At 44.0% G+C, this 13,298-nt stretch overlaps 1 protein-coding gene across 1 annotated transcript in view; it reads right to left on the minus strand.

Moving 5' to 3' along the window:
* The window catches only part of SPI1 (Spi-1 proto-oncogene), a 29,257-nt gene extending 24,238 nt beyond the window's left edge, over positions 1-5,019 (minus strand). Inside the window, exon 1 of the mRNA XM_084631961.1 lies at positions 4,710-5,019. Coding sequence (XP_084488087.1) covers positions 4,710-4,754 — 45 coding nt within the window. The 5' untranslated portion in view covers positions 4,755-5,019. The remainder of the gene's footprint in view (positions 1-4,709) is intronic.
* Positions 5,020-13,298: the final 8,279 nt, after the last annotated feature.

Genomic DNA, 13,298 nt, shown 5'->3' on the forward strand with positions numbered 1-13,298 from the left:
GGAAGGCCAAGCAGTGGTCCCAAAATAGATAAATACTACCAGTTTTAGATAAGGGAGAGAACTTTCTTCTTTCCTACTTGCTTCTCCTTCCCTAATATTTGTTCCTTACTACTAGTGATTCCCCACATTTGGGAGTGAGGTGGGAACACAGAGAAAATGTGTTACCTGGTGACTTCTGTTCTGAGACTGCCCTCTTCCCCAAGGCCTCCCTCACAAGAGAACTCCAGAGTCACATGAAGTCTGTGCTGCAATCAGTATCAGAAAGGCACAGAGCAAATGTCTGATGGGAGAAGAGGTCAGTTCCAGAAAGAAAATCATCAAGTAGCAAATTTTCCATATTCCCCCATTTCAGTATAATTTTTAGCAGCCAGTAGTCTCTCAAACTCCTAGAGGTAAAAAAAATTAACGATTTCTCCTATTTGAAAGCTAGTATTATAAATTCAGCACAATTATTAAGCCAGTCAGCATTGGTTCTAGCTGCACAGAGTTTTGAGATACAGCCAATTGAAATCCAATTCAGAAATGAAGTGGGAATAAACAGGCAAGAGAGTAATCGGAATAATATGATTTTAAAGTCTAAAAAGTTTAAAAAACCACCAGGACTAGAAAAATTTGGGTAATTAAAAATTAGACACCTCACTAAACGTGACATGATTATCACTCAGAAATCTAATTGTCTCCAGTGGGAGCTGTGGGTGCTCAGCGCCTCTAAAAATCAGGCTTCTTTTGTATAGGTTTATTTATTTATGAATTTAGATGCCTTGATTTTAGACATCCTATTTTGAAAATTTTGGCCTTAGATTCTCTGCCTTGTGGTTTATTGGCCTTCCTGGTCACTGACCCCTTGGACAAAGAAAAAATATCATATTAATTCTTGCATCCCATGCCAGTCTGCTCCTCACAAGGACCTTAAAATGGAACTTCCTATCACCAAAGTATCTAAATAGATTCTCTCAGCTGTATGGATGGGATGACTAATATGTGAAGATCGATAATAAATTGATGCCAATTTCTGTTTTCTCTCTCCTTTTCCTTGATGAACTCTGTCATAGTAAGACTGAATGTTTTATCTATCCTTCATAGAATTCATCTCAAAGATCCCTCCTTAAATCACCGTTTAGTTTCTACTTTAGGTTTCATTAAATTTATATTTTTGTCTATCATCAGGAAGAGAGATGAGCTTTCTCTGAGCCTCCTTCTCCCATTGACACCAGCATGTGCTCCTATGGTCTCTTGGCCTCCCCACTACCACACACTTTGGGCTAGCCTGCCTTCTTCTGGAACACCCCAACCAGGCACACATTTACCAGGTAGTTTAAGCCATTATTACTTCTATGATGCACATTGATCTGAAAGCTTTTTCCAGACAGGAAACAAAAGGGCAGCACATGTTACTTTCTAGAGATTTTAACTCATGTGTATTATGAGAATTCCATGCTCTTTGAGGAAGGTGACAGGAAGGTTTGCTAGGAACTGATTGTGCTTTGAAGCTGGTCTCCTTTCCTACATGCCCTGAGCTTCAGTAGGTCATCCAAGACTATCTTCCAACCTCAAGCAAGTGTTCAGCAAACACATAAATCAAATATGTCATTGACATTAAAGGGAGAATTGCCCCACCTTACCCCTTGGCTTGGCAAATCTAGATAAAATTACTGCAGCAAGAAAAGAGCTACAAAGCTATTTGGACAGTGTAAATGAGAAGTTAAGAAGAGCTGCAAGTGGTCCAACTGAATTCCAAATAATAAATTCTCTGTCTAAGTTTTTGTCATATGGTTCAATCAGCTTGTACATTTACTGAATTCTGTTTGGGTTTTTGTTTTGGTTTTTTTTTCTCCTTGGTGTGTGATTCAAAAATACCCAACACAACTCCCCATGATGTGCAGCTGAGACTGGTTTTATGGACAAACTCAACCTTATTTCCTTGGAAAAATTTACAAAACTCTTTTTTAGAAAGGGGAAAATCATGTTAACCTCTTCACTCCATAGACTCAGTGGCCCACGCAGGAAATGCAGGTGTGCTAGACATGCTGTATATGGAGGGTTTCTTTCCCCTCTCTCACACACAAAATTTCACATCAAAACTGTTGGTTCTACAGGCAGCTCCTTAGAGATTCTCAGGCATCTCAGGGCACCACGAGACAGAGGTTTACAATTGTAGACCTTTCTGCCTTGGTGTGAAAGTGGTTAGATCCAGAACTGTACTAGAGAGAACATTTGTCCTAGTTTATAGGATTCTTCCCACTGTGTCTTCCACATTAATTGTTTAACCTCCAAAGAAAGAAACTGTGACTTTTAACCATATTCAGCCATCACTTTCCAAACCAAGCCTAATGGTTCTCTAGCCGAATCAGGAGGAAGGCAGTTACAGACACACCCTAAACTGAAAGGGGAGGGACAGAAGAGGGAAGTGTCACTTCACAGAAACGCTGACTCTATAAACAGCTAATGTCTGTCCCCTAAGGAGTCCCAGTGGGCCAGCCACTTACAGTGAAACTATGTGTGCTCAAATTGCTGGTACGCAAAGCACCTAAACTCAAAACAAAATTTAAAAATTGTGGAAAATACAAAGTAATCTATTTTTGAATATTTTAATCACATAAATCAGAAAAAAATATTTGTTCTGTCAGATGCTTCAATAAGATGTGATTCTATTTCCACTACAAATAGTCTCTCCTCTGAACAGAGTGTAGCTAGAACTCCAATCTGAATGGATTAACAAAGGTTATAATAATGGGTAGATGGTGCTGGATTTTCACTCACTTCACACTCTGGAATTTGAGAGTGGAAGAGAGGCTCCTGAGAAAGAGGGTTATAGGTGAATGAGACCGTTAGAGCAGTTAGGAAACCCCTTCTCTTTATTTTTCCTCAGACTCCAGGGGAAGATTCGGTCAGTTTTTATAGTAATGCTTGTTGGAGAATTCAAAATTGTGGCATGACCTCAAAACAAGCCCAGAGTCATTTATGGAGAACAGTGGAAATCTCGATACTCATTCAATTCACTCAAATCCTTTTCAAATTATGATCCTGACAGATTCACAGACAGACTGACTGGACTGATGTAGGCAACATGGGACACTAATAATTTTGCATGTTCCTTCCACCCAGGGGGTAACTATTGGATTCCATGATCTCCATGATCTGAGAAATATTGCAATAGTGTGTGAAGGGAGAGATCCTGCTACGGTCACACTTATTTTGCTAGCAACATTGATGGCAACAACTGAAAGCAATTGAGAGATATATTTATGGAGGCTAGGTAGCGCGATGGGAGATGGCAAAGAGAAAACCTGGTAAAAATTTTGCCAAAGTGTCCTTGGGGCTGTACTGTCTCCTAACTGAGTACACATGACCTGTAAGTAAAGCATGTGCCAAATAAAATCCCCTCATTTGACTTCTCTGGAACTTATATAGAGTTAACAAGTGTACCCAGGGCCATCACCCACCCATTCTACTTCAGAGACTCCCCATTACAAAGCTGGTGTTTTTGAACTGCAGGCTGGTGAAACAACTTTCCTAATAAACCGAGGCTTAGCTACGTAGTTACGAAGATATGGATTCCATGGTCCTTGTCTGAGAAATGTTGCAATAGTGTATGAAGAGAGAGATCCTGCTGCAGTCACACACGTTTTGCTATCATCATGGATGCCAGCAACTGAAAGCAATTAAAAGGAGTATCTTTTTGGAAGATGGGTAGGGCGATGGGAGATGGCAAAGAGAAAACCTGGTACAAATTTTGCCAAAGTCTCCCTGGGACTGTACTGTCTCCTAACTGAGTACACATGGCCTGTAAGTAAAGCATGTGCCCAATAAAATCCCCTCATTTGACTCCTCTGGAATTTATACAGAGTTAACAAGTGTATCCAGGGCCATCACCCACCCATTCTACTTCAGAAACTCCCCATTACAAAGCTGGTGTGTCTGAACAGCAGGCTGGTGAAACAACTTTCTTAATAAACAAGAATCCCCAAGTTAATTACTTTAAAGTAAGAGTTAACAGTGTAGCAAAGCTTCAAAGGCAGAAAAATCCAATGATCACTTATAAAAAGGAAAGTTTGTGTCTCTGGAAAAAAATATAGAGATTTAGTTAAGGTTTTATCTTGAACTTTCCAGCTGACTTTTTATATTCCAAAAAAGGAAAATTTTCAACCCTATTATATACAGATGGGTGGAGTGAAGTAGGGGAGATTTAGGATTATTTCAAAGACACAAATTTCACTCATATTTAAGATAAAAATCTCAAAATCTATAGAAACTGAATCCAGAGACTAGAATCTTGTCCCTTGCAAATAGCAAGCAGCCGTGGAGTTTCCAAAATATAAAACCAGCACTTGGTTGCTTTTATCTCACAGACTGGCAGATATTTTAAATACATAAAATTATGTTTAAGTATACAGATTATAAATAATTACAACCTCAAACAAAACCCAGCTTTTATACCACAAAGCCAACTTTGGAGAAAAGTTTTACTGATGTGTTATGTCTATAAAATATAAAAATACTCAGAAACTATACAAGTTCAGAGAGCAAACATTAACTTCCCATTCATTAGAAAACTTGTCACTAGCTTTATACATTGACCTGAGCCCAACTTTCAGGCATTACAAACACAGACAAAAAGAGAGGCATTCTCAGATAGTAAATCCTAATTTGCTTTGTCTTTTGTTGCTGAACCCAATGAGCCATATTTGGAATTAACCCCATATACTCACAGGGGAAATGAGGGGAAATCCTTCCATTTTGCAAGCTTGCAACATTCAGCCAACTTCTTAGTGAATTTTCTAATTTCAGTTTTCAAACATCCAGAATAACTGACTTTAAAAATTGCATCAAAAAACCAAAAAAACACAACACAACAAAAGTGAGATCTTTGGACTCCTTGAAGTCCCCTTGTTGTGATGGATCTCAGGATAGGAGACGGGCCCTAATTAACTTTCATACTTTTCTGTAATAGGTTCTGAGGTGAGAACCTTCCCTAGACTTATCTGAAGTTCCTGATTTTATCAAATGTCTGTAGAAGGGAGATAGTCCCTTGGCTGTATCAGCTCAGTGTGACATCACATCAGCCTCAAACCCAGTTTGCATAAATCTCATTTCAAGGAGTTGTAGTGCTGAAACAGGAAGTCTGTCACCAGCCAGATCTGCCATAGGCAGGTGCTTACTATATAACCAACCGCGCAGGCCCCACCAGTAAACAAGCATACTGGTGCAGTGTTTTTTATTGACGGTGAGAGAACAGAATGCTTCATATAAGTAGAGTTTGAAGCACAGTGATGTTACAGCTCTCCGGTTTAATGCAGTGACACAGATCTGAGTTAGTGACTCTGCTTATGATGGTAATACAGTGACATGAGCCTGCATTAATGGTAGCCCTGTGTTGGAGTGATGCAGCAACATATCTCAGTGTCCATGATACCTCTTTCTGGGAGCAATGCATGCTCAAAGATATGGTCTTAAGTTGTTCAAAAGGCTGAAGAGAACTCCATAGACACTGCTTAATAACCACTTCTGATATGGAGCTAAGTGATTAATTGAAAGTGGTTAAGACCCTTCATATGTGTCCTTGAGGTCTCTGAACTTATTGGATTGTAGAAAGGGAAAGCATTTAGTGGGGAGTGGAAAAGTGTCCCTTTTTGGGTAGATCTACATTGCAAAAAAAGACTTGTGGCAGCAAGTCTCAGAGCCCAGGTCAACTCACTCATGCTACAGGGCTAAAAATAGTAGCGTAGATGTCCAGACTGAGGCTACAGCCCAGGCTCTGAAACTCAGTGAGGAGGGTGTACCTGTCCCTTTGTGTAAAGAATCTGAAGATTCAGATCCTAACATTTTCCTGAGCAGACTCTGCACCAGCCCTTCTTCCCATACATCATCCTCCCTCTCTCTGTCCTGCTGTTTTACTTAAATGTGGCTGCACTGAAAATATGTGCCCTATCATTGTGCCTGGTGCTGGCAGGAAAATGAGGAGGCATGGAGAAGGGTGTGAGGGTTGAAGCCTTGCAGCCTGTGTAGAGCTGACATTCTTTCTAGCTCTGCAAAATGCCTCCTCATCTTGCAATTAGTTGTTCTTATTTTGGAAAAATGAATTGTGGTCATTTGGATTGTTCCCCTTCATTCTATGCCCTGTGCCACAGGTTCTGCTTTTGGCAGGAGTATGCTCACCGCTCACCTGGGACTATGTGTGAAGGGGAATTTCAGCTAAAGTGCAAACTTCCTCCCTCTTACACTGGTAAAACCAAAGGCCGGTCACAAGTTCCTCTCTTTCCCAGCCCTGAAGAACCCAACAAACAAACCATATTAGCAATGGGTTGGGGCTGGGACATGATGGGAGGTTAACTCTTGATGTTCTAGATTGAATTTCTTCCATACTGACTGGTACCTAAGCATCACATTCCTGTTTTGCTGGCACCAGAAAATCTTGTTGTTTACTTTGAGGAAAACAAGCTGCTAAATAGTTCACATCAAAGACCACCTTCATCTCTGATAGGTAGCAAGCTTAGTGGGTAAAGGGAATGCAGCAGTTGGGTAGCCCTTGATGTTCATAAGAATAAAAGGAAAACTACAGAAATATAGATTAGATGTAACTACTCTAAAAGAGATACAAAATTAGCTAAAATCAAATGTAGAATCCTCATTAATGGTTCTTTGTCAAGTAGGATCCTACAGAGAGCCATTCTGGGTCCAATCCTATTTATATTTTCATTCTTGACTTGTAGATTGTAGAGGGGCGTTCACTAATCAAATTTATTGATGATGCATGTCTGTGAAGGGATCAAAAGTACTTGAAAGACTAGGGTTAAAATAAAGCACATTGGTGATCATAAATTGTAAAAATGATCAGAAATCAATAAAATAAAATTAATTAAAAACAAATGTGAAGGAACAGTGAAATACATAAATCTTGAATATGGATAACAGGTGGCCTTCTACTAATGACTACATTCAATTGTAGTCAGTATATTGGAAGATACTTTGGGGCCGTCATTTAAGACAGGAAATTACCTAATAAGGATGGATGTGTTGCACAAACTTCACTGTACTCAGAGGAATGGTAGAAAGAGGATAGGTGCCAATTATTGTACTTTGTCAATTAGAACAGAATAAGAAGTCATAAAACTTGAGCTACAGAAGGAAGAATGCTGTAACTCTAAGAACAGTCCAGCAATGGAACAAGCTACCAGGGAAGGTGGTAGAATCACCCTCAGTTGAAATGTTCAAGGCTAAGACAAAACACTCATTTAGAGTACTAAATTTTGGTTAGGGAAAATAACAAACCTGTTGTGATTCAGCCTAGATGACTATCTAATCTGTGTTTTTATACCAGATCTATCACTGTGTTATCTTTGTGTTCAAAGTCACTTGTGAGGTCCTTTCCAACGCAAATGAGTCTGTAAGTAGTTTAATAAATTCAGATACACTTTGAATTAAGAGTGTATCCATCATTGCTCAGTCCTAAAAGGATGCCTATTAAGGGATGTATGTTTGGCTCAGCCTCTATGTATCCCTGAACCTTTTATGAGATTAGAATGTATATATGTGGAACTATCGATGGGTTTCCAGGTTACAATATAATAGCACACCATTGTATAGATATAGTTTTAATCAGGCCATGAATTTTAAAATGCAAGAGGCTTATCCCACTGCCCTTCCTCCCCCCCCCCCCCCCCACTCTGTCAGACACATCCATGGAAAAGACCCAAGTGCCTATAAAGAAGTTCTCAGAATTATTTTAATTTTTCTCTTTCTCACTATCTGTTCCCATCAGAGACAAACTCAGGTGGCAGAGTAACAGCCGTGTTAGTCTGTATTCGCAAAAAGAAAAGGAGTACTTGTGGCACCTTAGAGACTAACCAATTTATTTGAGCATGAGCTTTCGTGAGCTACAGCTCACTCCAACCAAAGTGCAGGGTCCCAGGGTCTCCATTAATATCATTTAGTTTTTATACAGTGCATGGCATTTTACAGATAAAACATAATCTCTGCCTTGAAAAGCTTCCAATCTCCAATTGTACAAGACACAGAAAAAACAAGAGGCAAGATGAGCAGGTAAATGAAGGACAAGGTTTACACAAATTAAGGTAATCACAGGTTTCTTGGTTTTGTATTGAGATTGTTCCAGGGTTGTTTGTTTGTTTGTAACTTTAAATATTTGTATCTATTTGAAAATAGCATTTTTATTAATTTGGTTTAGGGGTAAAGGGCAGCATTAGAAAGTCAGAAGAAGTCAATTTGAGGATAGATTTTAAGAAGGAAAAGGAAGCTGCCTGGCATACAAGAACAGTGATGTCATTCAAGGCAACAGGGAAGGGTGAGAAAAAGCAGATGCATTTATTGGAGAAGAATACAGAGGTTGCCTGAAATAAGTGGAAATGGCACATGGTACAAGTAGGTGAGTGGCAGGAGCTGAGAGTTGAGATGTGGGAATGAACAGAACTATTTAGAGTCTTGAAGATGAGAACAAATAGTTTGAACTTGATGTCAAATGAGAGAGGTAGAGCCAGTAAAAGTATTCAAAATCGGGGGTTATGGAATCAGAGCAATGGAAGAGGAAGATGAGCTTAGAAATGGTATTTTGAATAATTGGAGGATGTAAGTCGAAAGCATATTTCCACACAAAGTGCACACAACTCTAAGACTGGATACATAGTGTTTGGTGCTCCTCACACACAGAGTGTACTCCATCTATTGAAAAGGCTCCTGAAGTTGCTTTGAAGAAGACTAAGGCAGCTTTTGCTTTGTTGAGAGTTTGGGAATAACTCCTAAACTGAAAGATAAACCTCTGGAAAAGTTTAACAAGAGGTTTAATGTAATTAAATTACAGAAAACCCCTTCTCTAAACTACATTTCTCCCTGCTAGTGTATATGACTGAAGCACATTTTAAGTGGCCCCACCCCCAATTCTACCCATGTATTCTTCAAACCACCTCTAACCACAAGCTACCAGAACAGAAGGGTTTTAACTTACAGCCACATCACATTGAGGTCCCTTTACCTCAAACCTTGCCTGGTGCTCACAAGGTAATTTTTCTTCCTACCAAAACCACATACAGGTCGCTGCCTCCTTTTATCTTGGTGACTCTTGTCACAAAAGAGCCTTTATGCAGTCTGTGCTGCTGAGCTTTGCTGTGATGATGAGACATGGCCTCTATGCACACTAGGATCCCACAGGTCTTGTATACCGTCCCCACAGCTGTGTTGTCCGTAGGATTTGCACTCTCTCTTCAGGGCTGAAGTGGCTTGTTGGCCCTGTATACCATCCTCAGAGCCACGATGCCATGAGGACTTTACCCTACACTCCTAAGAGCCAAAGTTCCTGTCAGGTCTCTTACATTTTCCCTGCATCTGAGGTGCGATGGGTCTCTCTATTTAACCCTTTGTTACATGTGCTACCACTGAGGCCCAATATGTAACACCAAAATACAAAGCCTTCTTTATTTCCATGGTGGAAACAAGAGCAGGGCAAGAACTGATGCAAGTCTTCTGGCTAAAGAGGAATTTGTTACCCCTTCTTTACAGATATGGAGTTTGAACCTAGGTAGCCTAACAAACTGAACACAGACACCACTGACAGACATACTCTATTGTATCTATGTGAGGTTCTATCCCTCACTGAAGTTCCCCTCCAAATCCTAGAACACTAGAAAAGGTGTGCTGGTATAGCAAAAAAAATAAAAATAAAATAAAATAAAAGTGTGTTAGCTGGTATAGCTTATACCAGTTCTCTGAACAAAATAAACTATACCGACAAAGAATGTTATGCCAGTATAACTGCATTTACACTAGGGCTTTTGCTAATATAGAAATGTCACCAAAAATCACACCTGTAACTGACATTACTATACTGGCAAGAGTCTGTGGATTTAGACCAGGTCTACTCTCTCTCTGAACCAGGATCTCCTGTCCACACAAACTTGCTGCCTTTCAAGCATGTGGAGACAGATTTCACCTCTTAGCCCTGGAGAGGGAAGTTCACAGCCCATCCCAATCTGCCACCCACAGAAAGGTCGATATCCATTGGCGGTATGATGTGGCTATATAGTATTACTGAGGCAAGATTAAAAAAAATAGGGTGCAGATTGTCAAAAAAGGTCAGCACCCAGCAGCTCCCACTTAGGCACCTAAATATGTATTTAGGTTTTCAAAAGTGCTCAGCACCCAGCAGCTCCCATTGCGAACTATCTACTCCTAGACCGACAAGGAAAGAATTCATAGTTCTTTGAGTGATTGCTCATATCGATTCAAATTAGGTGCGCGCGCGCTGTGTGCATGGTTGTCAGAAAGTTTTTCCCTTAGCTACTCCCGTCAGGTTGGCTGTGGAGCCCCCTGGAGTGGCGCTGAATATATGACCCTGCTGATCCAGCCCCTCCTTTGTTCCTTCTTACCGCCAGTGATGGTCATTGGAACTGCAGTTGCTTGCGTAGCAAGTGCTTCTCTTAGCGTGTATAGTAGCTATTAGTTTGTAGTTTAATTTGTATATATAGTTGTAGTTTGTAGATAAGGTATTGGGTGTGGGGTTTACCTCCCAATTACTTCCCTTCCCTTGGGTTCTGGGGCATGCTTCGGTCCCAAGGGTTTAAGCCCTGCAGAACCTGCAGTAAGCCTATTGCAAGAGGCGACCCCCAGGACTTGTGCCTGAAGTGTCTGGGGAAGATGCACCAGGCAGAGAAGTGCAGGATCTGCAAGGCATTCTGCCCCAGGACTAAGAAAGAGCAAGACTTCCATCTGAAACAGCTCTTGATGGAGTCCGCTCTTCGCCCCCAGCCTGCCGTGGACTGTCAGGACCCAGCACCAAGCGTGTCCATGCGGAGCGCCCTGGCCTCCGTATGTGACACGGCACTGAGGCTGGACTCTGGCCTAAGAGACCCTTGGCACCGGCACTCCCCAGCACCACAGGCTGCGGAGACAACCCAGCACTGCTCCGACACCCCAGTGCCGCACAAGCGGAAAAGAAGGACTGATGGGGTTGTTTCCCGGTGCTAAAGACAGTGGTGCCGGTGGGCATGGCAGCAGTGTGTCCTATGCAGGAGCACTAGGTGCCAACAGCACAGGAGTCGGTGCCATTGACTTTGGTCCCATTAAGGGGACCGTCAAGTCCGGCTCTCAGCAACACTCCTGAAAGGCAGTGCCAGGTGGAGGAGTTAGAGCTGCCCTCTACCCCGGACACTTTTGAAGCTGCCAGGGATTTGATTGCCATGATGGCACCTCATCCCATGGTAGTCAGAGTCAAGCCTCTGGTGCCACAACGACCGGCACCACCTAGAGCAAGGGCGTGCAAACTATGGCCCGTGGGCCGGATCTGGCCCATCAGGGCTTTAGATCCAGCCCATGGGATTGCCAGCCCGACACTGCTCATGGAAGCAGCTGGCACTGTGGCCCCTGGAGGAGGTGGGGGGGCAGAGGAGCCTGCCTTATCCCCGCTGTGCGCTGCTGCCACCCTGGAGCCACTCCAGGTAAGTGGCACCAGGGCGGAGCCCGCACCCCAAACCCCTCCTGCACCCCAACCCCTTACCCTGATCCCCGTCCTGAACCCCAACCCCCTGCCCTGAGCCCCTGCCACACCTCGCACCCCTCCTGCACCCCAACCCCTTGCCCTGAGCCCCTTCCTGCACACCGCACTCCCTCCTACACCCCCGCACTCCCTCTTGCACCCCAACCCCCTGCCCCAGCCCTACATTCATGGCCCTGCATGAAATTTGCCCACTCAGATGTGGCCCTCGGGCCAAAAACTTTTCCCACCCCTGGCCTAGAGGCAAGCTGGCTAGGATGAGACAGTCGCCCGCCCCAACTCGGCACCGCTCCCCATGGCACTGCTCTTGATCTCCCTTGTCACAGCACCATTTGCTGGCACCAGGTTCCAGGTGGGGTTCTCCAGCACCATCGGGGTGGCGATTACCCTCCCCGACATTGAAGGTGGAGCGACACCGGTCCCTGGCGCCAAATCCTCAGCACTGGTCCCCTTCACTGGATCCTCAGTACCTCAGCATCAATCCCCTGCACCAGACCTTCGCCACCAGTCCCCATCGCAGTACCCACTGGCGCCTGGCGTGGCCCTTACAGTCAAGGTTGGCTTTGTCAGACTCGGAATCCTTCTACTTGCGACGTAGCCAGCTCAGGTCGGACAGGCACCAAAGTGATACAGGTGTGGTGCTTTGGCACCCCCGGGGCAGCCAGCTGCACAATGTCCCTTTTGGACCCCCTGGGCTTACCACTTGGCCCAGGGATACTTTTTCAGGGGCTCCCAGTCGGTGGCCTCCGAAAGTTGAGCACCCTCACCATCCAGAGACCGACCTATGCCTTGGGGTTCTGAGACGACGCCAGCACAAGGCCCGCCGCCCATTCAGGCCACTGCCATTGTCACAACAGTTGGTGCTGAAGTCCTCGGAACTGGTCAGGAGGATGCAAGAGAGCTGGAGGGTCAGGAAGACCCTGCATCACCTCTGGCCTCATCATCCTCGTCCCCGGACAAGGCGATGGCAGGGGCTTCGGCCTCGGGACCACCCCTCAATTGACCACAGAGCCCACCAAGACCTGCTCTGCAGGATTGCCCACAACATGGGGTTGCAGGTAGAGGAGGTGATTAAACCTGAGAATCCCATGGTGGACATCTTGGCACCAGAGGGACCATCCAGGATAGCTCTGCCACTGATAAAAACGATCCAGGGCAACATTAAGACCCCTGTGGCAGACCCCTGCATCTATCGTGCCTACCACTAAATGCGTTAAGCGGAAGTACCTCGTACCCTCTAAAGAGTATGAATACCTCTTCTTGGACCTGCAGCCCTGCTCCTTAGTGGTGGCCACAATTAACGAAAAGGAGAGACTGGAGCAGCAGGGACCGACTCCCAAATCAAAGGAGTCAAAACGGATGGACCTTTTCGGTAGAAAGGTCTACTTAACTAGAGGCCTGCAGCTGAGGATAGCTAACCAGCAAGCTATCCTCAGTAGATATAACTTCAATTCTTGGGCCTCCATGTTGAAGTTTAAGGAGCTGATTCCACCGGACTCCAGAGCCAAATTTGCGGCTATAGTTAATGAGGGAAAGGCAGTGGCCTGGACCTCTTTACAGGCTTTACTGGATGCTGCAGATTCAGCCACCCACACCCTTTCTTCCGGGATAGCCATGCGAAGGGGCTCATGGTTAAAGGCATCCGGGTTGCCCCTGGAAGTGCAGCAAACCCTGAAGGACCTGCCATTTGGCGGGACAAGCCTGTTCTTGGAGCAAATGGACTCCAGGCTGCATAGCCTAAAAGACTCCTGGGCGACCATGAAATCGTTGGGCATGCACACCCCGGCAACCCAACGCA

This window comes from Lepidochelys olivacea, assembly GCF_965140295.1.
Source record: "Lepidochelys olivacea isolate rLepOli2 genome assembly, chromosome: 6".
Lineage (NCBI taxonomy): Eukaryota > Metazoa > Chordata > Testudines > Cheloniidae > Lepidochelys > Lepidochelys olivacea.